General features: G+C 46.2%; 1 protein-coding gene across 1 annotated transcript in view; it reads right to left on the bottom strand.

Moving 5' to 3' along the window:
- Nucleotides 1-27,491, bottom strand: part of CCDC146 (coiled-coil domain containing 146) — a 234,020-nt gene that overhangs the window by 78,726 nt on the left and 127,803 nt on the right. Inside the window, exons 6-7 of the mRNA XM_075345195.1 lie at nucleotides 18,147-18,323; nucleotides 6,515-6,588 (exon numbers count right to left, since the gene is read on the bottom strand). Coding sequence (XP_075201310.1) covers nucleotides 6,515-6,588; nucleotides 18,147-18,323 — 251 coding nt within the window. The remainder of the gene's footprint in view (nucleotides 1-6,514; nucleotides 6,589-18,146; nucleotides 18,324-27,491) is intronic.

The raw sequence follows: 27,491 nt of genomic DNA, 5'->3' as shown, positions 1-27,491 counted from the left end.
GTACTTCATGTCAGTGGTAAATTTAGGCCGATATATTTTGCGTTTATTTGTGAAAATTTCAGAAATGTGGCAAAAATTTAGAAAATTTCGCAATTTTCAAAATTTGAAATTTTATGCCAATAAATCTGAGAGATATGTCACACAAAATAGTTACTAAATAACATTTCCCACATGTCTAGGTTACACCAGCGCAATTTTCGAAACAATTTTTTTTTTCGTTAGGAAGTTAGAAGGGGTCAAAGTTCATCAGCAATTTCTCCTTTTTCCAACAAAATTTACAAAAAAACCTTTTTGGGTACCACATCACATTTGGAGTGATTTGAGAAACCTAGGCGACAGAAAATACCCAAAAGTGACCCCATTCTAAAATCTGCAACCCTCACTCTGCTCAAAACCACATCCAAGAAGTTTTTTTTTAACCCTTTAGGAGCTTCTCAGCAACCAAAGCAATGTAGAAGGAAAAAATGAAAATTTTACTTTTTTACACAAAAATGTTACTTTAGCCATAAAATTTAGCATTTTCACATAACATTAATTGTGCAATTTCTCCTGAGTACACTGATATCTCATATGTGTTGGAAATCAATTGTTTGGGTGCACGTCAGGACTCGGAAGAGAAGGAGCAGCATTTGATTTTTTGAAAGCAAAATTGTCTGGAATCATTAGCGGATGCGATGTTGCATTTGGAGACCCCCTGAAGTGCCTAAACAATGGAGCTCCCCCACAAGTGACCCCATTTTGGAAACTAGACCCCTCATGGAATTTATCTAGATGTTTAGTGAGCACTTTGAACCCCTGGAGCCTTCACAAAACTTTATAATGTTCAGCCATGAAAATAATTTTATTTTTTTTACCACAAAATTGTTATTTCAACCATGTAGCTTTTTTCACAAGGGTAAATGCACCATAAAACGTATTGTGCAATTTCTCCTGAGTACATAGATACCTCATATGTGGTGGAAATCAATTGTTTGGCCGTACGGTGGGGGTCAGAAGAGAAGGAGCGCCATTTCACAGCAAAATTGGTTGGAATTATTAACGGATGCCATGTTGCGTTTGGAGACCCCTGAGGTGCCTAAACAATGGAGCATCCTCACAAGTGACCGCATTTTGGAAACTAGACCCCTCATGGAATTTATCTAGATGTTTAGTGAGCACTTTGAACCCCTGGAGGCTTCACAAAAGTTTATAATGTTCAGCCGTGAAAATATATATATATTTTTTATTTTACCACAAAATTGTTATTTCAACCAGGTAGCTTTTTTTTCACAAGGGTATCAGGAAAAATTGCACCATAAAACGTATGGTGCAATTTCTCCTGAGTACGCATCTACCTCATATGTGGTGGAAATCAATTGTTTGGGCACACAGCGGGGCTCAGAAGAGAAGGTGCGCCATTTCACAGCAAAATTGGTTGGAATTATTAGCAGATGCCATGTTGGGTTTGGAGACCCCCTGAGGTGCCTAAATAATGGAGCTCCCCCACATGTGACCCCTTTTGGAAACTAGACCCCCCCCATACAAAAAAATGAGTTTGGCGAAATAAAAAATACGGACGTCAGTAAAAAAAGAAAAAAGAAAAAAAAAAATATGAGAGCCTGCAACTGACACTAAGGCAAGTGCCACACGTGAGAGCGATGTACGAATCTCGTATCGCATCATCCGGCACAGCCACACACTGTCTGGAAGAGAGCGACCGTGCCGGATGAGGCGATGTGAGACTCGTGCATCGCTTTCATGTGTGGCACTGAGCTGACCCTAACAATATTCAGTAAAAAATACTGTAGTTGACGATTACTACAGTATGATTTTACTGGCCCTAAACTAAGTTTATTTGTACTTCTTACTTAGTTTACATAAATAAAAAAATCAGGAAGCACGGATGTGCTGCAAAAAGGGGGGGGGGCTAGGTGGGATGGAAAAAAAGATGGATGCAGGATGGGAGAGTGCACGGCAAAGGATGGGAGAGGAGGGCAGCAGATCGGGGAGGGTGAGAGGGGATGGAGGGGGGGCAGCAGATCAGGGAGGGTGAGGGGGTGGAGGGGGCAGCAGATAGGGGAGGGTGAGAGGGGGTGGAGGGGGGGTAGCAGATCAGGGAGGGTGAGAGGGGGTGGAGGGGGGGCAACAGATCAGGGAGGGTGAGGGGGGTGGAGGGGGGGCAGCAGATCAGGGAGGGTGAGAGGGGGTGGAGGGGGGGCAGCAGACCAGGGAGGGTGAGAGGGTGTGGAGGGGGCAGCAGATCAGGGATGGTGGGGAGGGGGCAGCAGATCAGGGAGGGTGTGGAGGGGGCAGCAGATCAGGGAGGGGTGCAGCGGCTGATGAGGGAGAGCGGGCAGCAGATCATGGAGGGTGAAAGATAAGAGAGAGCGGGCAGCAGATCAGGGAGGGTGAGAGATGGTGGAGGGGCAGCAGATCACAGAGGGTGAGAGATGGTGGAGGGGGCAGCAGATCGAGGAGGGTGAGATGGGAGAGAGTGGGCAGCAGATCGGGGAGGGTGACAGATGGGAGAGAGCGGGCAGCAGATCGGGAAGGTGAGATGGTGGAGAGCGGGCAGCAGATCGGGAAGGTGAGATGGTGGAGAGTGGACAGCAGATCGGGAAGGTGAGATGGTGGGGAGTGGGCAGCAGATCGGGGAGGTGAGATGGTGGAGAGCGGGCAGCAGATCGGGGAGGGTGGGAGATGGTTGAGGGGGCAGCAGATGAGGATGGGCGAGAGCGGGCAGCAGATCACAGAGGGGGCAGCGGCTGATGGGGGAGAGCGGTGGCAGATGGAGGGGGCTGCAGCAGATAGAGGAGATCGGCGGTGGTGGCAGGGGATCGGGGGCAGGGCGGCCGATTGGGGGGGAAGGGGCTTACTAGGGCACTTGCAGGGATCGCTCTCCTCAGCTGCCTTCCACTGATGGAGTGAAGCTGAGCAGCGTTCGTCAGCCAATCACAGCCTCCGTAGGTCCGGGGGGGAGACACCACCCTTCCTGAGGTCAGGCAGAGGTCCCCTCCTCCCCGAATCTAAGATTTGTGTGAACCATTCGCACTCACCAGGGCTCCGGGACCGCGATTTCGCCATGACGTACTGGGTGAGTCATGGGTCGTTAAGCACAATGTCACCATGACGTACCCAGTATGTCATGGGTCATTATGGGGTTAAAACTCTCATCATCCACCGGGCCCGCTCCGCCTAAAGGGAGCGACACCATCCCGGCTGCCATAACACCTGCCCTGGCGAGGAACCCGGCAGTGGCGGCTATTCCCTGGCCACATACCACAGGTGGCATCACGACAAACTTTTCCCAATACCCCGCTTCCCCTACTATTTACTGTATGCCTCGGGGCAACGGAACCGGGCAAGGCCACCCTGTGAAAATGCCTGACCCGACCCGAAACGGCCTGGCGACGAGTAGGCTAACCACCTGCCCCGTGGGGTGCTACAGGTTATCGTGCCACTGTGCGCGTACAGGACTGTGTTAAACCAGATAATTTGGTGTTGAAACGGTTTTTTTTTTGCAAAAAGAACAGTCGCTATTAACAATACCACGTGGGAAAAAAAGGGGGCGTGCTGTCGTGGGCGGCACCCCAAACAAGTGCGCGATCAGAGGATCCCTTGCTGGAGATGGGGTCTACCACCTCGGATGACCTCATGGTGGTGGAAGAAGAGGGTATGGCCATTGATATAGGGGACCAGGTTGTTCCGGCCCATGAAACCTTGATGCCTGTGATACCAGACTCCTTCAGTAAGGAAGAAGATCAGAATCTGCCAGCGCTGCAACTGCAGGGTGGAATCGCAGATGGGACCTGCGTCCTGTCAGTCACACCCCATCTGGCTGTGGCAGTAGAGCTGACGCCTTCAGTCTACTCGAGCCCTTAAGGGATTCGGTCTTGGCAGTTTTTATCACCCGGAGCGCCGTGGTGGAAAGAAACCTGAAGCCTGAAGTAGTCGTGATTCAACCGCTGACACAGACTATCATATAGGACTATATTGGAGCAGTCCCTGAGAGGAAACCTACCTCTGGTACTGTGGATGTGCTAATACCTATTTGCCGTTGCTGTGGAAAGGCTGGACATTTTGCTCAAGGATGTCTTATGAGCAGCTGACGTCGGGTCGCTGGGCTCGGCCCTCCGGAAGAAACACCAGCAACCAAGCAAGAATAATTGTTAATGTTTTTCATATGGAGAATGTGTTCTCATTGCTGATATTTTCTGACTTGAAATGTTTTGATGACCTGTGACCGGTATTGTTGAACATATTTGAAACGTTTCCAAATATTGCTGCCTCCCAAAAAGGAAAAGATGTTTTCTTGTTAACCTGTTACATGCATATATAAAAATTGCGGTGTGAACTGTGTTTTGTTGCAGCCCGGGAGTGCTGCCATTTGCCATGGGGGAATGTGGTGCCCCTGAGCCTCTGGTCGCCACACAGGGTACGGCACCTCAATTAAGGTGCGGTATTCATCTCAGGTAAGGGGTGGGTTAATCACCGGTGTTCCACATTCACACACTACATAAAGCTTAGAAGCCTTTAGACAGGGCGAGTTGCCTCAGGGTAGGCAGGGGGGTGGCCATACGATCATGGGACTTCCCGGACACTGAAGCCAGCCACCTGGGGGGGCGGGTTTCACTTGGGGTACAAATAGGCAAACACACTCACATCAAAAACAGACCCGCCAGGACCATAGTTCTGGCAAGACATCTCTGAAAAACTTGGACTTTACTGGGCCAGTTGCTTGGAGTGGGAGTTCAGCCAGGGTAACTAACTGCGAATGGGAACACCCTAAAAATTGGACTCTCATTCCTTCTTTCTCAAAACACCGGTGGTTGCCCCTTACCAGATCTGGGATTCACCAGAGCACATCACGGCAGTGACTAGTATGACCAGGCTGGCAGCCGAAGTTGTGAGTAAACTACACCTTGAATCCACAGAGACTGTGTTGGCTCGTCCTTACTGGCGCTGCCGCCCAGCGCTTAGGCGCCAACGGCCATTAAAACCCTCATGATCCCACCCGGGGCCCACTTCGCCTCTGGGCAGTGACACCATCCCGGCTGCCATAACACCTCCCCCAGCGAGGAACCCGGCAGCGGAGACTATTCCCTGGCCATATACCACAGATGGTGTCACGACAAACTTTTCCCAATATCCCGCTTCCCCCACCATTTACTGTACGCCTCGGGGCAACGGAACTGAGCAAGGCCACACTGTGACAACGCCTGACCCGATCCGAAACAGCCCGGCGACGAGTAGGTTAACCACCTGCCCCGTGGGGCGCTACATACCCATGCTGCAAAGCTGAGTCCCTATGATTCCAGGCAATACCACCCCACAAGCACAAAACTACTGCAACAATGGCTGACACACATATTCTGTCCCCTTTTTTTTTTTGTTTTACTTGGACCAACACGCCTTCCATTTGACACAGGCATTTTTAATTAGCTGGAAACTACAAGAGGTGTTCCACCCATTTTTGCTTTCAGTTCACATATTGAGGGCTTGTGGAAGGTGAGTTTTCTAGCTCTCTTCACTAGGTCACCTCATGTCTGCTGCAGGGCACAGATCACCCACCCTGCTAGTGCACCGTGGTGGAGGTTTCTCGATGCTGTACCTTTAAAGCTATTAAAGGATAGTTAACCACTGGGAGTCTCGCCGTGACATTTGCAAACCGAAGAATGTTAGTGAACTGGAAGCAATTGCCCATGATGAATGGGCTAATATTTCTGGAGAACGTTGACAAAGACTGATGTCTAGCTTTGCATTACATTTTAAGAAAGTCATAACAGTGAAAGGGGCTCCATTAAGTGCTAAATCCAGTTGTCATAAAGGGGATGGCAAATTCTGAACCTGAAAGTGATGATATGGCCATCACAGATCCCTGATCTTAACATCATAGAGTTTGTCTGGGATTACATGAAAAGATATATGGATTTGTACAAGCCTACGGATAGACAAGATCTGTGGTTTGTTATACAAGATACTTGGAACATCCTACCATGTTCCTTCAAAAACTATGTGCAAGTGCACTTAGAAGAAGTGAAGCTTTGGTCCTGATTTGATGGCAAAGAGAAATTTTTGATTTACATTTCTATTTGATTTATTCATGTTGCATTTTATTTATTGATAAAAATAAACTATTAACATTTCTAGTTTTGAAAGCATTGTTACTTTACAGCAATTTCTCCACAGCTGCCTAAATCTTTGTATTGTACATACAGTACTGTGAAAGACAGACACACAGATACAGTCCTATTATTTCTGCACATTTCTTTTAGCTTTAGGAGATATCAGATTTCTCTGTCCATTTTTAACAAACATTGAAATTCCCCTAGCAGGTCAGGCAGAACATGTGTTCACATCAGGAACATTTCATACATCCAAATCTGAGAACGGCTGGGCAAGAAAACTGTAAAACATTCCATGTTGGAAATAATTGCATATAGACATTGGCTGGAAATTTATGTGCTCATCATTATTAATTTTAACTCTTTGCATGCTACATACATGTTTTGCAAATTAAAATATTTTTGCCTACATTGCTTTGCGATTAATCTTCTCAATGTCTTTGCCGATCTGCTCTGGAATGTACTGGACCTGAACAAGTTCATCCTACAACAGAACACACAGAACAGATTAAAAAAGAAGAGAAAATCTAAATGGTTCTCTACAAGAAAAGAGTCTCTACTGAAAATTGTCAGATTCTTTTTATAAAACAATGTACACCCCCAATGGACCCCACTATAAGTAAACAGAATCAGTCATACACTGTATGAGATCTGGCACTAAAACTTCATTATGCAATCAGGAATTTTAGGGCCCCATACTGGCAACATTTTTGGGGCCCCTTGACACTTTGCCCAGGCTCCATCCCCTAGCCCTGCCTCCGGCCCATAAACCTTCCACAGTCCGTAAAACTCACCATTCCGCAATCCTCATTGCTTTCACTCATATACAGTAGATGAATGGGAGGCATGAAGGGAGTGGTCGCCATGGATATACAGCAGAATGCCAGTGTGGCTGTCTGCGACAAACTTCTGCTTCAAGATCCGCTATATGAACTAGCCCTAATAATTATCCCATATGTTGTGTATAGGGCATAAGTCTTAGGTTACCACAATATCTCCTTTAACCCCTAAGGACGAAGCCAGTTTTGTACTTAATGCCCAGGCCATTTTTTGCAATTTTGACCAGTGTCACTTTATAAGGTTATAACTCTGGAACGCTTCAATGGATCCCGGTGATTCTGAGATTGTTTTTTCGTGACATATTGGGCTTCATGTTAGAGGTAAATTTAGGATGATATTTTTTTATTTTATTTGTGAAAAAATCTGAAGTTTGACAAAAAAAATAAAAATTTTGCAATTTTCAAACTTTTAATTTGTATGCCCATAAACCAGAGAGTTATGTCACACAAAATAGTTAATAAATAACATTTCCCACTTGTCTACTTTAGATCAGCGCAATTTTTGAAACAAAATTTTTTGAGGTTAGGAAGTTAGAAGGGTTCAAAGTTCATCAGCAATTTCCCATTTTTTCAACAAAATTTACAAAACCATTTTTTTAGGGACCACATCCCATTTGAAGTGACTTTGAGAGGCCTAGGTGACAGAAAATACCCAAAAGTGACACCATTCTAAAAACTGCACCCCTCAAGGTACTCAAAACCACATTCAAGAAGTTTATTAACCCTTCAGGTGCTTCACAGGAACTAAAGTAATGTGGAATGAAAAAAAATAAAATTTAACATTTTACCTAAAAATGTTGCTTTAGCACTAATTTTCTTACTTTTTCAAGAGGTAACACCAAAACTTGGACCTCACACTTTGTTACCCACTTTCTTATGAGCGCGCTGATACCCCACATGTGGTCAGAAACCTTTGTTTGGGTAAATGGGAGAGCTTGGAACGAAAGGAGCAATATTTGAATTTTGGAAAGCAAAGTTGGCTGAAACAGATTGCGGGCACCATGTTGCATTTACAGATCCCCTAAGGTACCTAAACAGCAGGAACCCCCCTCAAGTGACCCCATTTTGGAAACTAGACCCCTTAAGGCTTCTATCGAGGGGTATTCTGAGCATTTTGGACCCACAGGTACTTCACAGATTTTGATAACGTTACGTTGTCATATTGAAAATTGTCATTTTTTTCTCAAAAATGTTGCTTTAGCATCAATTCTCTCACTTTTTCAAGAGGTAATTCCAAAAATTTGACCCAAATCTTTGTTACCCACTTTTTTATGAGCGCGGTGATACCTCACATGTGGTCTGAAACCTTTGTATGGACAAATGGGAGGGTTTGGAACGAAAGGAGCAATATATGAATTTTGTAAAGGAAATTTGGCTGAAAAAGATTGCGGGCACCATGTCGCATTTGGAGGACCCCTAAGGTACGTAAACAGCAAAAAACCACCACAAGTGACCCCATATTGGAAACTAGGCCTCTCAAGGAATTTATCTAGATGTTTGGTGAGTCCCCTGAACCCCCAGGTGCTTCACAGAAGTTTATAACGTTGAGCCATGAAAATAAAAAAATAAAATTTTACCACAAAATTGTTACTTCAACCAGGTAGCTTTTTTTTTCACAAGGGTAACAGGAAAAAAATCACCATGAAATTTATTGTGCAATTTCTCCTGAGTTTGGTGATATCTTATATGTGGTGGAAATCAACTGTTTGGGCACACGGCAGGTCTTGGAAGGGAAGGAGTGCCATTTGACTGCAAAATTGGCTGGAATCAATTGCGGACATCATGTTGCATTAGGAGAGCCCCTGAGGTGCCTAAGCAGTGGAGGTCCCCCACAAGTGACCCCATTCTGGAAAATAGACCCCTCAAGGAATTTATCTAGATGTTTGGTGAGTACCCTGAACCCCCAGGTGCTTCACAGAAGTTTATAACGTTGAGCTGTGAAAATAAAAAAAATACATTTTTACCACAAAATTGTTACTTCAACCACATAGCTTTTTTTTTTAACAAGAGTAAAAGGAAAAAAAGCAGCATAAAATTTATTGTGCAATTTCTCCTGAGTATGCTGATACTTTATGTGTGGTGGAAATCAACTGTTTGGGTGCACAGCAGGGCTCGGAAGGGAAAAAGTGCCATTTGACTGAACATTTGGCTGGAATAATTAGTGGACGCTATGTCGCATTTGGAAAGCCCCTAAAGTGCCTAAACAGTGGAGGTCCCCCACAAGTGACCCCATTTTGGAAACAAGACACCTCAAGGCTTTTATCTAGGTGTATATTGAGCATTTTGAATCCACGAATACTTCACAGAATTTGATAAGCTTAGGTTGCCATATTGAAAATTTTCATTTTTTTCACAAAAAGGTTTCTTTAGCATCACATTTCTCACTTTTTCAAGAGGCAACAACAAAACGTGGACCCCACAGGTTGTTATCCAATTTCTTGTGAGAGCAGGGATACCCCATATGTGGCCAAAAACCTCTGTTTGGATTAATGGGAAGGCTTGGAATGGAAGGAGCACCATTTGAATGTTGGAAAAGTTGAAATAAATTGCACGCACCATGTCACATTAGCAGGGCCCCTTGGGTACCTATACATCAGAAACCCCCCACAAATGACCCCATTTTGGAAACTGGACCCCTCAAGGATTTTATTCAGGAGTATAGTAAGCATTTTGAATCCACAGGTACTTCACAAAAATGTTGCTGTAGCAACAAATTTCTCACTGTTAGGCTATGTGGCCATGATCCAGCGACACGGCGTCTAGTACACAGTGCCAGCCTTCCTGCAGAGATGTGAGTGTTGTCCACGGGAGAACGCAGCTGCCCATGCCCACGATTTGGGTTCAGGCTGCTGTGGACTTTAGCTCTATTCTACCTGCACAGAACACTCATCTCCGCAGCATAAATTGACATGCTGAGGCTCGGGAAGCTGCGCAACAGGTCAGTTTATGCTGCGGAGAAAAGAAGCACAGTGGGCATGAGATTTCTAAAAATCCTTCCACTGTGCTTCTACTGCACAATGCAGCGTTATGGACGCAGGGAAAACACTCTGCGCCCAAAACGCTGCAAACCCCGATTGTGGGCGCATAGCCTAAAATGCTACAATGGATGAATGGATAGATGTCAAACCAATATAACGTCCCACCCCCTGCATATTCTAAGCTGGCGCCCTTTAGTGCCTTTCATGTGGCACTAAAGGTTGCCTAGCCTTGTATTTAGAACAAAAAAAATAATTAAAATAAATGACGTGGGGTCCTCCCTATTTTTGATAGCCAGCTAGGGTAAAGCAGACAGCTGTAGCCTGCAAACCACAGCTGACAGCTTCACCTTGGCTGGTGATCAATTTGGAGGGCTCCCCAAGCTGTTTTGTGTTTTTTTTTAATTATTTATAAATAAATAATTAAAAAAAAAAACAAAACGTAGGGTCCCCCCAAATTAGATCACCAGCCAAGGTGAAGCTGACAGCTTGGGTCTGGTATTCTCAGGGTGGGAAGAGCCATGGTTATTGGACTCTTCCCAGCCTAAAAATAGCAGGCCGCAGCCGCCCCAGAAGTGGCGCATCCATTAGATGCGCCAATCTTGGCGCTTCGCCCCAACTCATCCCGCGCCCTGGTGCGGTGGTAAACGGGGTAATACATGGGGTTGATACCAGATGTGTAATGTCACCTGGCATCAAGCCCAGAAATTAGTTATGTCACGGCGTCTATTTGATACCAGACATAACTAATTGACAGTAATAAAAAAAAAAAATTGACAACAAAAAAAAAAATTATTTGAAAAAACACTCCCCAAAAACATTCCCTCTTTTGGCCAATTTATTGAAAGAAAAAAAAAAAAAAATCGGGTCCCTGTAATCCATTGTGAAAGTCCCGCGGCGATTCTGGACCTTCTAGAATATGGGGGGCAAGTTCAGGGAACGTGACCCCCATTTTCTAGGAATGCAGACCCTCCATTTGAGGAGAGTGGGTGCAAAGAATTTGCACCCACCCTCCCCGGGTCACAGCTGCAGACTCCGTGCAGCAGCAGCAGCCAGCGTCTCTGAACACAGGAAGCTGACAGCTGCGCTCTGCACATGTGACCGGCGTCTGCTGAGAAGGAGCCGGAGGAGGGGGCCGCGGGGGATCAGCGCTCCAACAGGTATGTAGGACACCGGGGAACACCGGGGTGGGGATAGGGGGTGACTTGGCAGGGCCTGGAGAGCAGGTTTCTGTCGTATGTGTCATAGCACATGCGACAGAAACCATAGGAAAGGGGGAAATGCGGCCGGCGCGCTGCTGTGCGCGCCGGTATGTGCGGCGCCATGTTAGATTATCGGGAGGAAGAGGGTGGGGGGACACTTTGGCGACACTGGGGGACCGGAGAGGACCGGGGGATGAGATTTATCTCCCATCTGACATGTTTGTTTATGCCAGATGGGAGATAAATGATTTTTTACCGGCGCGGTCATTTACTGTAACCTGATCATCGGTATACGGTGTATACTGGTCATCAGGTGAGCGGGGACCGGAAAAACCGGCCAGAATCATGATCTCCAGGGTCTCAGCTACCCCCGGCAGCTGAGACCCCGGATTTTTTCTGACTCTGGGGGGCGCTAGACCCTTTTTTCCGACCGCCGTTAAAAAGCGGCGGATCGGAAGAAATACCCTAATTTGTCGCCGTTAAAAGGCGTATCGGCGGTCATTAAGAGGTTAAGACAGGCAACTATACCTTATTGCAGACAGGCAGCGGTCAGTAGGCTTGAACTTGCTGTAGTAGTTTGAAGGCAGGCAGCAGATATTGCAGATGTCGATACAAAAGAAAGCAATGATAAAAGAGTGAGCGATCTGCTGATGCTCCCTCCTCCATCATTCCCCACTGTGTCTGTGCTTTGCACATCTCAGCACAATGGTACACAATAATGTCACTACTGCGTGCCCGCTGTGCCGAGATGTGCATAGCGGCAGGACACCTGCTGAGGAGACTGGAGCAGCGGGGTAAAAAGGGGAGATGAGTATTTTATTTAAAAAAACAACACAAAACAGTGAGTACACTGGTGGAGGACTATGGGAAGTACATTATACCATTTGGAGGACTATGGGCTGTGCATTATAATACATGGAGGACTATGGGAATGCATAACATTGGGAGGACTACTCAGGTGCATTATTATATATGGAGGACTATGGGGTGTGCATTATAATACATGGAGGATTATGAGTGTGCATTATACTATTTGGAGGATTATCCAGCTGCAATATTCTATATGGAGGACTTTGAGGTGTGCATTATACTATTTGCAGAAAGGACTATGGGGGGAAATTACAATACATGGAAGACTATGGGGGTAAATTATACCATTTGGAGGACTATTCGGGTGCATTATTTTATAGGAAGGACTAAGGGGTGTACATAAGGGGTGTACATTATTCTATATAGAAGACTATTTGGGGTGCATTTTAATACCTGGAGGACTATGGACATGCCTTATACCATTTGGAAGATTATGCAGCTGTATTATTCTATATGGAGGACAATGGGGAGATAGGACTATGGGGGGCATTATAATATACTAGAAGGTGGCCCGATTCTACGCATCGGGTATTCTAGAATTTACGTATTGTGTAGTTCATGTATGATTTTTGTTATATATATATATATATATATATATATATATATATATAGATGTTGTTGTGTGTAGTTACCAAGTGTTTGTGTAGGGCGCTGTACATGTTCTGGGTGTTGTCTGGGTGTGATGGGGGGTGAGAGCAGTGTTGTTTGTGTGTTGCGTTGTTTGTGGAGCGCTGTGTGTGTAGCGTTGTGTGTGTGTGTGTTGCGCGGTTTGTGTGTGTGTGGTGTGTTTTGGGGGGAGGTATGTTATGTGCAATGTGTGTGTTGTGCGGTATGTGCGTATATTTGTGTGTGCAGCGTTGTCTGTGTGTGGGTGTCTGTGTAGGGCAGTTGTTTGTGGTTCCCAGTGTGTGTGTGTGGTGTGTTGTGCAGTGCGCGCGTGTGTGTGTGTGTTGGGGGGAGGTGTGCACTTCCCATCGTGCTCCATCCCCCATGCAGCGCACTCCCTATCATGCTCCATCTCCCATCCTGCGCACTCCCAAACGTGCTCCATCCGCCATGCTGCGCACTCCGAAACGTGCTCCATCCGCCATGCTGCGCACTCCCAAACGTGCTCCATCCGCCATGCTGCGCACTCCCAAACGTGCTCCATCCGCCATGCTGCGCACTCCCCATCGTGCTCCATCCCCCATGCTGCGCACTCCCAAACGTGCTCCATCCGCCATTCTGCGCACTCCCCATCGTGCTCCATCCGCCATGCTGCGCACTCCCAAACGTGCTCCATCCCCTATGCTGCGCACCCTCCATCGTGCTCCATCTCCCATCCTGCGCACTCCCAAACGTGCTCCATCCGCCATGCTGCGCACTCCCAAACGTGCTTCATCCGCCATACTCCGCACTCCCCATCGTGCTCCATCCCCCATGCAGCGCACTCCCCATCGTGCTCCATCCCCTATGCTGCGCACCCCCCATCGTGCTCCATCCGCCATGCTGCGCACTCCCAAACGTGGTCCATCCGCCATGCTGCGCACTCCCAAACGTGCTCCATCCGCCATGCTCCGCACTCCCCATCGTGCTGAATCCCCCATGCTGCGCACTCCCAAACGTGCTCCATCCGCCATGCTGCGCACTCCCAAACGTGCTCCATCCGCCATGCTGCGCAATCCCAAACGTGCTCCATCCGCCATGCTGCGCACTCACAAACGTGCTCCATCAGCCATGCTGCGCACTCCCAAACGTGCTCCATCCGCCATGCTGCGCACTTCCAAACGTGCTCCATCCGCCATGCTGCGCACTCCCAAACGTGCTCCATCCGCCATGCTGCGCCAGCATCAGCCTCTCTACCCGCAGCATCAGCCTCTCTGCCCCCAGCATCAGCCTCTCTGTCCCCAGCATCAGCCTCTCTGTCCCCAGCATCAGCCTCTCCTCTCTGTCCCCAGCATCAGCCTCTCTCCTCCCAGCCTTCCCCAGCATCAGCCTCTCTTCTTCCAGCCTCCCCCAGCATCAGCCTCTCCCCTTCCAGCCTCCCCCAGCATCAGCCTCCCTCTCCCAGCCTTCCCCAGGATCAGCCTCTCTCCTCCTAGCCTCCGTCCTCCCAGCCTTCCCCAGCATCAGCTTTCCCCTCCCAGCCTCCCTCAGCATCAGCCTTCCCCAGCATCAGCCTCTCTCCTCCCAGCCTCAGCCTCTCTCCTTCCAGCCTCCCCCAGCATCAGCCTCTCTCCTTCCAGCCTCCCTCAGCATCAGCCTCCCCTTCCCAGCCTTCCCCAGGATCAGCCTCTCTCCTCCCAGCCTCCTTCCTCTCAGCCTCCTCCTCCCAGCCTCCTTCAGCATCAGCCTTCCCCTCCCAGTCTCCCCCAGCATCAGCCTCCCCCTCCCAGCCTTCCCCAAGATCAGCCTCTCTGCTCCCAGCCTCCTCCAGCACGCCGTGCTCCTCTGGCGACACTCACACACACGATCGCATACACTCACACACACCCGATCCCGACACTCACACACACCCGATCCCGACACTCACACACACCCGATCGCATACACTCACACACACAGACACTGACGATATCGCACATACGCGCTCACAGTCACAACATCCGGAGATACCACATGCTTCTGGCCATGTGATCCTCCGTCAGGTCCTGGAAGGTCACAACAGCACAGTATCGAGGCCGAGAAGCAAGCGATATCGCCGGATGCTGTGAGTGTGTGGATGCGATGTGATGTGTGTGTGAGGTGTGTGAGGTGTGTGTGAGGTGTGTGTGAGGTGTGTGTGAGAGTGAGTGTGAGAGTGAGTGTGAGCTGATGTGTGTGTGTGTGCGTGTGGATCTTCTGCTGCAGGACCTTGATGCGCTTGTAACCATGCCAACGTGTCCCGTCCCCCGCTCGCACGGAAGCCCGCACCACTCCCGTGCGAGCGGGGGATGGGGGGGGGGAGGGAGTACAGTACTCACCCCCCTTAACAGCCGTGTCAGTTCGGGGAATGCGCGGGGGGGGGGGGGAGAGGGGGGGGAGTACAGTACTCACCTCCGTGACAGCCGTGTCAGTTCGGGGAGGTGGGCGGGGCCAGAGCTAACGTGCGGGGCGTGAGGGGGGCGGGGCGTGGCGGGGCCGAATTGCCAATGCCTGCAGGGTGCCGGGGCGAGAGGCCAATCTGTGGGGGGGGCGGAGCCTGGGCGAGCGGCTGGCCAATCCGTGTGGGGGCGCAGCCTGGGCGAGCGGCCAATCGGTGTGGGGGGGCGGGGCCATGGCGAGCCCAGTGGCCAATCAGCTTTGTGTCACCGTAAGGACACAATGTCACCGGAAGGACACAATTTTGAAGCATGACAGACAGACAGACAGACAGACAGAATAAGGCAATTATATATATAGATAGAGAACTATGGGAGTGCATTATACTATTTGAATTGCCATGGAGGTGCATTATAATATATGGAGGATTATGGGGTGTGCATTATAATATATGAAGGACTATGGGGTAAATTATAATATATGGAGGACTATGGGGGGTACATTATACTATTTGTAAGACTATGTGGGGTGCATTATAATATATGGAGGACTATGGGGATGCATTATAATATATGGAGGGCTATTGGGGTGCATTATAGTATATGGAGGACTATGGGGTAAATTATAATATATGGAGGACTATGGGGGGTACATTATACTATTTGTAAGACTATGTGGGGTGCATTATAATATATGGAGGACTATGGGGGTGCATTATAATATATGGAGGGCTATTGGGGTGCATTATAATATATGGAGGACTATGGGGTGTGCATTATAATATATGAAGGACTATGGGGTAAATTATAATATATGGAGGACTATGGGGGGTACATTATACTATTTGTAAGACTATGTGGGGTGCATTATAATATATGGAGGACTATGGGGGTGCATTATAATATATGGAGGGCTATTGGGGTGCATTATAATATATGGAGGACTATGGGATCTGCATTATAATATATGGTGGGCTATGTGGGGCTTATTTTGCTATAAGGAGGACTATGGGGAATGCATTATACTATATGAAAGGTGATGTGGGGCCCATTTTAATTTATGGAGAACTATGGGGGTGTATTATAATATATGAATGAGTATGGGGTGCAATATAATATATGGAGGAATATTGGGTGCTTTACACTAGAATTATGATTATTTGGGGTGCATTACCATATATGGAGGATGGAGGTCTATGGGGGGTGCATTATACTACTTGTAAGACTATGTGGGGTGCATTATAATATATGGAAGACTACCGTATGTGGGGCCATTATACTATATAGATGGCTATGCTGAGTGCATTATACTATATGAAAGGCAATGTGGGGGCCATTACACCTAATGGAGGACTATGGAGGTGTATTATACTATATGGAGGACTATTGGGGTGCATAATACTATTTGGAGGACTATGGAGGACTACGTGGGGCCAATTATAATATATGGAAGGCTATGTTGGAGCCATGGTAATAATAAGAGGGCTATACAGGGGTCTTTTACTACTTAGAGGGCTATTGGAGGGCCATTGTAATATTTGGAGGGCCTTGAGAGAGCTTTTATACTTTATGGAGGCTGTTTGCGGGGGACCACCATGATATTCTATGTTGGCCCATTATACTGCATGGAGGGTTGTGTGTGGGGGGGGGGTCACAGTTGGGGGTCATACTGTGTTGGGATCACCCTACTTTGCTGGAGTAGTTGAGGGGGTACAGCAGGGTCATCATACTGTGCTTTAGAGGGTACTGTTTAGGAATTCACAATGCTAGTATCATACAGTGTTTATAGGGCGCTTTTGTTGGCATCATAATTTATGGGTGCAATGAAATGGGGAATCTAGGGGGTTAAATAGGAGGAAAATTACTTTGTAAGAGCCGTAAAGTTGAGAAATATGAACTTATATGACCCAGACATATATTATTGTTTGGGATTTTTTTTGTTTTGTTTTGTTGTTTTTTTTAGGGGGGACAATTAGATCTTTTCCTATGAGGCCCCATGTGAAAAATATGAAGACTAGAGGAATTTTATACTCTGGATGAGATCAAGACAAATGGTTTTGAAAGTGAAAAACTGTATGGCATGGTGGCTACATTGAACCATGGTGTGGCAGTCTCTTGATGTGGGGCTGCATGAGTGCTGCTGGTGTCAGGAAGCTACATTTCATTGATGGCATCATGAATTCACTGATGTTCTGCGCTATGATGCTAGAAAAGATGCTACCATCACTCTGTGCCCTTGGTAGACATGCATTTTTCCAATATGTCAATAATCAAAACAAACATCTAAGGCCACTGTTGCACCTCTGAAGAACAGGGAGAAAGTGATTCAGTAGCCAAGTATGTCTTCTGACCTGAACCAAACCAAACACCTATGATGAATTCTGAAAAGACAAGGTGAGCATCACTCTCCATCCAGCATCAAGGCTCTAAAAGAGGACGTTCTTGAAGAATAAAGAGAGATAGATGTTGTGATATGCCGCCAACTTGTTCATTACATGCCTAGAAGACTTGGTGCTGTCCTTAAAAATCATACAAAATATTAGATGAAGGTGTTTTAGATGTGAGGTGTATTCGTTTTTGCACCCACTAATTTGAGAGAAACCGAATATTTTGTAATGAAAGTTATATTATTAAACTTACTTTGATGTTATAATACTTAATACTCAGTCTTGTCAAAATTTGTGAATTTGTTCTTGTGTTCAGTAAGATGTTGATTAAAATATTAGTTTTCAAACGGGGTGTACTCATTTATGCTCAGCACTGTATATGAACAAGTTTGCTATCGCTGTACTTGTACTGATCTGGAGAATCATATTGTCAAGTCATTTTTACAATACAAAAAAAACAAACAACAAAAACAATTACAGAATTGAATTTTATGCGCACTTTGACCAAATTTTTTTTATATCAAATAACTTTAATATTAAAATAAATGGTGTCATTCAAAACTGCAACTGGTCTCGCAAAAAGCAATTGCTCATATACTATGGAGATAGAAAATGTAAGAGTTATTCCTCTTGGATGTAAGGCTGGAGAAAACGAAATTACCCCTGCCCAAAAAATACTAAATCACTAAGTCGGGAATAGGTAAAGTAACAGAATTTAAGAGTAATAAATAGATGTAACACAAATATCGATTGGCCTGCTATCACCGTACCTTTATGATTTCTTGTTTTTCTTGTATCTTTTCAAGTTCTACATGATCTCTTTGAATGTCTTTTTCCTTTAAGGCCAAGTCTTCCTTCAGTGCTTTAATCTCCAGTATTCTCTGGGTATTCTCTTTCTGTAGCTCATCGCTGGTTTCTTTCAGCAGTTTGGCCCTCTTCTCTAACTCCTACAATAAGAGATAATGTTTATATCACCCATGAATAAAAAGTAAATGGGTTTACATTTGAAAAGATTTCAGAAAAGGTAATAAAAACAATAAATTTGGCCATAATTGTCCTTCTGAACTTTGTAAGATGGACTGTAAAATAATAAATTGATCATTTGCTCTAAGCAGCTCAAACTATAATATCATATTAGAAATATAATTATACATTTTCTCAAACGTCTATACCAGTACATCTGCCATATACAGGTGCATCTCAATAAATTAGAATATCCTCAAAAAGTTAATTTATTTCAGTAATTCAATAAAAAATAGGGAAACGCATATATTATATAGAGACATTACAAACAGAGTGCTCAATTTCAAGTGTTTATTTCTCTTAATGTTGATGATTATGGCTTACAGCCAATGAAAACCCAAAAGTCATTATCTCAGAAAATTAGAATATTATGTAAGACCAGCTGAAAAAATTACTTTAAACTCAGAAATGTTGGCCTACTGAAAAGTATGTACAGTAAATGCACTCAATACTTGGTTGGGGCTCCTTTTGCATGAATTACTGTATCAATGCGGAGTGGCATGGAGGCGATCAGCATCTGGCATTGCTGAGGTGTTATTGAAGCCCAGGTTGCTTTGATAGCAGCTTTCAGATCGTCTGTATTGTTGGGTCTGGTGTCTCATTTTCCTCATGACAATACCCCATAGATTCTCTATGGGGTTTAGGTCAGGCGAGTTTGCTGGCCAATCAAGCACAGTGATACTGTGGTTATTAAACCAGGTATTGGTACTTTTGGGAGTGTGGACAGGTGCCAAGTCCTGCTGGAAAATGAAATTTCCATCTCCAAAAAGCTTGACGGCAGAGGGAGCATGAAGTGCTCTAAAATTTCCTGGTAGACGGCTGCACTGACATTGGTTTTGATAAAACTCAGTGGACCAGCAGATGACATGGCTCCTCAAACCATCACTGACTGTAGAAACTTCACACTACACTTCAAGCTGCTTGGATTGTGTGCCTCTCCACTCTTCCTCCAGACTCTGGGACCTTGATTTCCAAATGAAATGCAAAATTTACTTTCATCTCAAAACACCTTGGACTACTGAGCAACAGTCCAGTTTTCTCCTTGTTACAGGCAAGACGCTTCTGGCGTTATCTATTGGTCATGAGTGGCTTCACACAAGGAATGTGACACTTGTAGCCCATGTCCTGGGTACGTGAGTGTGTGATGGCTCTTGAAGCACTGACTCCAGCAGCAGTCCACTCCTTGTAAATCTCCCCCAAATTTTTGAATGGCCTTTTCTTAACAATGCTATCAAGGCTGTATTTGCTTGTGCACCTTTTTCTACCACACTTTTTCCTTCCATTCAACTTTCCATTAATATGCTTGGATACAGCACTCTGTGAACACCCAGCTTTTTTAGCAATGACCTTTTGTGGCTAACCCTCCTTGTGGGGTGTGTCAATAACTGCCTTCTGGACATCTGTCAAGTCAGCAGTTTTCCCCATGATTGCGCAGCCTACTGAACCAGACTAAGGGACCATTTTAAACGCTTGGGAAGGCTTTGTAGGTGTTTTGTGGTAATTATTCAAATTTTCTGAGAAAAATACTTTTGGTTTTCATTGGCTGTCAGCCATAATCATCAACATTAACATAAATAAACACTTTGTAATGACTCTCTATAATATATGCGTTTCCCTTTTTGTATGTAATTACTGAAATAAATTAACTTTTCATGATATTCTAATTTATTGAGATGCACCTTTATATACAAAACCATAATCTGTGTTTGATTGTTAATTTATCACTTTTTTTGCCTAATAATTCTTCTAAACTGGATAACTATAATAAGACTTTACAACTGTAAATGATGTCTACTGTCCCATATACGTATATGAAGATATTAGCATTGTCCACTATGAATCCAATTGTAAATTGATAATAAGAAGATTCAGATCATGCTTTTCCAGCTTCAGAATAATCACAGATGGTTGATTTATTTTCACTTACATTAGAAAAAAGCACTATTTTTTTTTTTTTTTTTCAAAAACATTCGTATACCACCTTACCGCTGAAGATTGTGATTAGCTGCAGCAAGAAGGAGACAGAAATGGTGAGTCAGTGGATGTAATAATATAGATCTGCATGATGGCACTGACACTCATCCACAGATTCATGACACGCTGTTCCTGTCACATGACTGTTGTAGTCAGCTACAGGCTTTAGGGGTCCTGTCACATTTAGACAGAACTGTTATCACTTCCTCCGGTGGAACGGAGTGGGCTGAATTAATGTGTCAGAAAGCGAGAGTCTATGTTTGTTATTTTATAACAGCTTTTTCATTTAAAAAATTAATGCCGGACAATTCCTTTAAGGCTTTAGTACATGTACAAAGGATGTGCACAGTACTTGTAAATTTTTTCTTTTAACAGTACTTGTATGGAGCGGGCTCGGGAGCTGAGCCTGATCTATAAAGTATCAGCTTTCATCTTTTAATTATGGTCAGTTTAAAGGCTGCTTTACACGAGTCAATTTCCCGTGTGATCGCATGTGCGATTGCACCTGCCCCCATCGTTTGTGCGGCACGGGCAAATTCTTGTCCATGTCGCACAAAGTTGTAAACCCCCGTCACACGTACTTACCTTCCAAACGACCTCGCTGTGGGCGGCGAACATCCACTTCCTGAAGGGGGAGGGACGTTCGGCACAGCGACATCACACAGCGGCCGGCCAATAGAAGCGGAGGGGCGGAGATGAGCGGGACGTGAACATCCCGCCCACCTCCTTTCTTCCACATTGGTGGCGGGATGCAAGTAAGCTGCAGTTCATCATTCCCGGGGTGTCACACGGAGCGATGTGTGCTGCCTCGGGAACAATGAACAACCTGCGAGCAGAAGGACGTTCGATTTTTAGGAAATGAGTGACGTGTCAACGAGCAATGATAAGGTGAGTATTTTTGCTCGATCACAGACGCTTGTAGCTGTCACACGCTACAATATGTCAAATGATGCCGGATGTGCGTCACTATCGACATGACCCTCGACGACATATCGTTAGATATATCGTAACGTGTAACGTGCCCTTAACTGTCAAGTGTGATAGTGGCATTTAGAATGTTTTAGTTCTGATGGCCATCATTCCCCCACATGGCCCCATTCCTGGAATACCGATTATCAGTCATGTTAGAAGCCTGATGCGTGCGTCACAGGCGTGTGACACCTCAGAGCGACGCTGAATCGGTCACAAATCGGGAGTTGTGTACACGTCGCTTAATTTTAAAAAATCGTTTATTTTTCATGGCAGCGGTTGTTCATCGTATCCGGGCAGCACACATTGCTCCGTGTGACACCCTGGGATCGATGAATACAGCTTACCTGCGTCCCGCGGCACCCGCCGGCTATGCGGAAGGAAGGAGGTGGGCGAGATGTTTACGTCCCGCTCATCTCCGCCCTTCCACTTCTATTGGCCGGCGGCTGTGTGACGTCGCTGTGACGCCGAACGCCCCTCCCCCTTAAGGAAGAGGAAGTTCGCCGCCCACAGTGAGGTCGCTTAGCAGGTAAGTACGTGTGACGGCGGTTTAACGACTTTGTGCGACACGGGCAGCAATTTGCCCGTGACGCACAAACGACGGGGGCGGGATCGTACCATGTGACGCCCGCATGAGTCTTATAGACGATCATCAATTTAACAAAACCATGCAAATCTAAAACAGTACTGTACTGTATTTCACAGGCAATAAAGCAAGGTAGGTCCAAATCCCCAAAGAGGAATAGTTAAAAGATGTAAAAATCTAAACAAAAATATTTGAAAAAATATAACAGATTAAAAAAAATATATAAAAAGTTTAAATCACCCCCACATTATTCACAGACATAAATAGTGAAATAAATTAACATATTGCCTAAACCAATATCTAAATATTTCTACTTTAAAGGGATTGTAAAAACAAAAAAAAAATTAAGTGCCAGTATTCTCATTTTTCAGCAGCTATACTTCTCTCAAAAAATGCAATAAAAAGCGATCATAATAGTGTAAATAAAAACGTTATCTCCCATGCAAAAAATAAGCCTTCTTATAGGTCCACTTACAGAAAAATTAAAACGTCAGAATATTTTTAAACACTAAAGATGTATATACCCAGTATTCTCCATACATACAGGGCAAAAATGACAGCAGTTCAAATGTTAGTGAAAAAAAATGTGATCTCTGTTCACCCAAGTATATGTGACAAGCTATGAAACTTTTCAGAACCAAGGTTTACAGACTGAAGAGTCAAAACGTTGCACAAACAGTATAGACCAAAAGTTTGGACACATCTTCTCATTCAAAGTTTTCTTTATTTTCAAGACTCTGAAAATTGTAGATTCACATTGAAGGCATCAAAACTATGAATTAACACATGTGGAATGAAATATGTCTTATATTCTAGGTTCTTCAAAGTAGCCACCTTTTTGCTTTCATTACTACTTTGCCCAATCTTGGCATTCTCTTGATGAGCTTCAAGAGGTAGTCACCGGAAATGGTTTTCCAACAGTCTTGAAGGAGTTTCCAGAGATGATTAGCACTTGTTGGCTCTTTTGCATTCACTCTGCGGTCCAGCTCACCCCAAACCATCTCGATTGGGTTCAGGTCTGGTGACTGTGGAGACAAGGTCATCTGGCGCAGCACCCCATCACTCTCCTTCTTAGTCAAATATCCCTTACACGGCCTGGAGGTGTGTTTGGGGTTATTGTCCTCTTGAAAAAGAAATGATGGTGCAACTAAACGCAAACCGGATGGAATAGCACGCCGCTGCAAGATGCTGTGGTAGGCATGCTGGTTCTGTATGCCTTCAATTTTGAATAAATCTCCAACAGTGTCACGAGCAAAGCACCCCCACACCATCACACCTCCTCCTCCATGCTTCACGGTGGGAACCAGCCATGTAGAGTCCATCCATTCACCTTTTCTACAAAGACACGGTGGTTGGATCCAAAGATCTCAAATTTGGACTCATCTGACCAAAGCACAGATTTCCACTGGTCTAATGTCCATTCCTTGTGTTCTTTAGCCCAAACAAGTCTCTTCTGCTTGTTGTCTGTCCTTAGCAGTGGTTTCCTAGAAGCTATTTTACCATGAAGTAAGTACCATGCTGCACAAAGTCTCCTCTTAACAGTTGTTCTAGAGATGAGAAGGTGTGTCCAAACGTTTGGTCTGTACTGTACATAAGTGAATAAAGTTTTCACTATCATGTTTGGACTGCTGACATTTCTGCAGTCTGTACCGTGTTTCCCCGAAAATAAGACGTCCCCCGAAAATAAGACATAGCAGGAGTTTTCAGGGATGCTTTAATATAAGACATCCCCTGAAAATAAGACATAGCTGCGGTCACTAATGAAGTGTCATGCAGCGGTGAAAAAGTTAAAGACACTGCAGGACACTTCATTATAGACAGCTGAGACCCACTAAAGAAAGAAGAGAGAAGACTCCCCGACAGACGCCGACCGGGAGCAGGTGAGCGCATCATGGTCCTGCAGCGGAACACACACACACACACACACACATCAGATCACACACACACACACAGACTACAGATTGCATACACACACTCACCCCATCCAGTGATATTGCTTGCTTCTCGGCGGCGATATTGTGCTGTGATCTTCCAAGACCTTGATCACATGGCCGGAAGCATGTGACATCTCCGGATATTGTGAGTGTGTGCGCGCGCGATTGTAGTGGTACGTGCGATATCGTGAGTGTGTGTGAGTGTGTGTGAGTGTATGCGATCGGATGTGTGCGTGTATGCGATCGGATGTGTGAGTGTCGGCAGGAGGACAGCGTGCAGCACAACTGCTGGAAGCGCTCACAGGAGAGCACAGGGTGGAATAATTTGAAAGGGGTGTGTGTGTGTGTGTGTGTGTGTGTGTGTGTGTGTGTATGTGTGTATGTTGTCTGATGTGAGTGTCGGCCAGACGCAGGAGAGCACAGCTACTGGGAGATCACCGGAAGCAATAATTTGAAAGGGGTGTGTGTGGGTGTGTGTGTGTGTGTGTGTCTAAATGAGTGTATGCTATCTGATATATGTGTGTGTGTGTGTTTGTGTGATCTGAAGTATGTGTGTCGGCCAGACGCAGGGGAGGCGTGCAGCATACCTGCTGGGAGATCACAGGAAGATCTGGGAGCCATACAGACGCCTGGGGCTGGTAAGTATGATGATCCTGGGAAGGGGGGTCTGCTTATTGTGGGGGGTAAACTTACCCCAACCATGTCTACTCAAGAATAAGACACCCCCCGAAAATAAGACATATATTTTTTTTTGCTCTGAAAAAAGCACTAAGACGGTGTCTTATTTTCGGGGAAACAGGGTATATGGAGGATACTGGACCAGTACCTTAGGTTCTGCACATTTTTGCCATATCAGTTTTTTATAGTGCTGCTTTCTCTGAGAGTATATACAGTGAAGAAAATAATTATTTTATTCCTTGCTGATTTTTTCAGTTTACCCACTGACAAAGACATGAAAAATCTATACTTTTAACAGTGAGAGATAGAATATCCAAAATAAATTCCACAAAAATCACATTGTATAAAATATATAAATTTATTTGCATTTTGCAGAGAAATAAGTACAGTGGAACCTCGCTTAATGAGTAACCCAGTTAGCGAGTATTGCGCCTAACGAGCAAAGCTTGCTGTAAATTTGTAACTCGGTTTACGGGCAAGCTTTGCTGAATGAGCAAAATACTGACCGTACACACTTCCAGTTCCGTACATCCGCTGCGCTCTAACCCACTCTTGCAGTCCACACAAACACACACAAGCACGCACAAACACACAAAAACACGCACACACACATTATGCTCTCCTTACCTTCCATTCCATCGCCGGCCTCCTGGAAGTTGCAGTTCGCCAGTACAGGATGTGTATCGGATAACCATTGCGACGAGGGAGAAACTTCCACTGCCAGAGCGCTGACATCAAAGGCAGGAGCCGCTTGCCTCTGATTGGCCAGCGTGCTGCCTTTGAGTAGCGCCTGACAGCAGAAGTTCCTACCTCGTCACCATGGTTACCGGATATAAATCCTGTAGCGGCGAACTACAGGTTCCATGAGGCCGGCGATGGAACGGAAGGTAAGGTGAGCATAATATGTGTACTTTCGTTCCATCGCCGGCCTCCTGGAACTTGTAGTTCACCGGTATAGGATGTGTATCGGTAACCATCGCAACGAGGGAGGAACTTCGGCTGTCAGACGCTACTCAAAGGCAGTGCGCTGGCCAATCAGAGGCAAGCGGCTCCTGCCTTTGACGTCAGCGCTCTGTCAGCGGAAGTTCCACCCTCGTCGCGATTGTTACCCGATACACATCCTGCACCGCCGAACTGCAAGTTCCAGGAGGCCGACTATGGAACGGAAGGTAAGGTGAGCATAATATGTGTGTGTGCGTGTTTGTGTGTGTTTGTGCATGTTTGTACGTGTGTGGAATTGCACAATAGGGGACCAGGATGGGACATTTAACAAGTTGTTGAACTAATTGCCTGCATTGCAATGATTTCCAAGGGGAAATCTTGCTTTGCTGAACGAGTAACTTGGTTAACAAGCACACTCCCAGAACGGATTGTTCTCGTTAACCAAGGTTTCACTGTATTTGATCCCCTACCAGTCATTAAGATTTCTGGTTCCTAAAGACCACTTAGATGCTCTTAATCAACTCGTTACCTATATTAAACATAAAATGTCTTAAATTGTCACCTGTATAAAAGACTCTTGTCAACATACTCAATTAATCAGTCTTCTACAACAAGGGCAAGACCAAAGAGCTTTCTAAGGATGTCAGGGACAATATCATAGACCTGCACAAGGCTGGAATGGGCTACAAAACCATAAGTAAGACACTGGGTGAGGAGACAACTGTTGGTGCAATAGTAAGAAAATGGAAGAAATACAAAATGACGGTCAATTGATATCGATCTAGGACACCATGCAAAATCTCACCTCGTGGGGTATCCAAGATCATGAGGAAGATGAAATATCAGCCTAAGGGGGCGGAGCTGGACATGGCCGAGTGAGGACGCTGCATGCTAGAGCTCCTCTAAATAATCCTCCATAGGGACGGTTTACTATATATCATGGGCAAATCTACAACAAAAAAAAACAAGCCCAGCACCTCGGGGCAACCCCCTGCATCCCAGGGCACAATCGGGGCTAATCTCACCCGGTCCCGGGAGCCTGGGATTGTGCCTCAGCCAGGGAGAGAACTGCGGCCTGCGAGGCCTGAAGGGATCCCTGCACCGGTGTCCGTTGGGGCAGCAAGCCCTAAGACCCAGAGAAGGGGTGAGGCAACAGGGTCCCCCTGTGACCTAGAGAGACCCTTTAGAGGACACGCGGCGGTGGGAGCCGAGGGACCCCCCGCAGTAGGAGAAGTGGTGCCGGCAGCGGCGCCATTCCAAGATGGCGGCCGCGCTTCAGAGCTGCTGACAGGCAGTCCAGTGCGGGAGGACGGGTCGCCCGCAGCAGCCGTCCTGCCTGTCTCGCCCTCCGCTGGGACTTTGCGGGAGCCGAGTAGCCCTGGTAACTCACCTGCGGCCGGCTCCGGGGAATCTGTGAGGAGCGAGGCGTGCGGGCACAGGGCGCACGTGTGCTCGGGCTCAGAAGATGACTCACCGCTGCAGGCCCGAGCACTGAAGAAGCAGGCGCCGCACGGAGAAGCTGCACACCAGGCACCACTGCTCCCATCTGCGAGTACTAGTGCAGCAATCAGAGGTGAGGAGGGAGCAGCACCTAACCCAGATGGACTGCTAAGCTACAATACCCAGGTACAGGGCCCGCGGGAGGGCTTGGTGAGTGGGGCTCAATCCAGAGAGGGGGGCAACGCCATCAGCCATGCATCCTCACCAGGGGCCACAAGACCCTTAGGGGGAGCTGTGAACAGAGGAGGGCCACATGATTCCTGGGGGGTTGCCACAGAGTCTTGGGGATTACCCCAGAGGGAAGCACCCCCTTCCTCCCCAGATCGGTGGTCTTCTGGATCCTCCTGGGCTGGGAGCCCGACGGCCGCAGGCGGAGACCTGGAAAAAGGCACACTGATCCCCATGAATGGAGGGCCCAGGGTACTGGGAACACCTCCAATTCGTCACATGTCTGTGCCACAAATGTGGGACGATATAAAGAACCCCCAAAGTACACAAACACAAACACT

Source organism: Anomaloglossus baeobatrachus, chromosome 4 (genome assembly GCF_048569485.1).
Source record: "Anomaloglossus baeobatrachus isolate aAnoBae1 chromosome 4, aAnoBae1.hap1, whole genome shotgun sequence".
NCBI classification, from domain to species: Eukaryota; Metazoa; Chordata; class Amphibia; order Anura; family Aromobatidae; genus Anomaloglossus; species Anomaloglossus baeobatrachus.
Note: the sequence above shows the minus strand (reverse complement) of the source record. Positions and strands in the feature narration are given on the sequence as shown.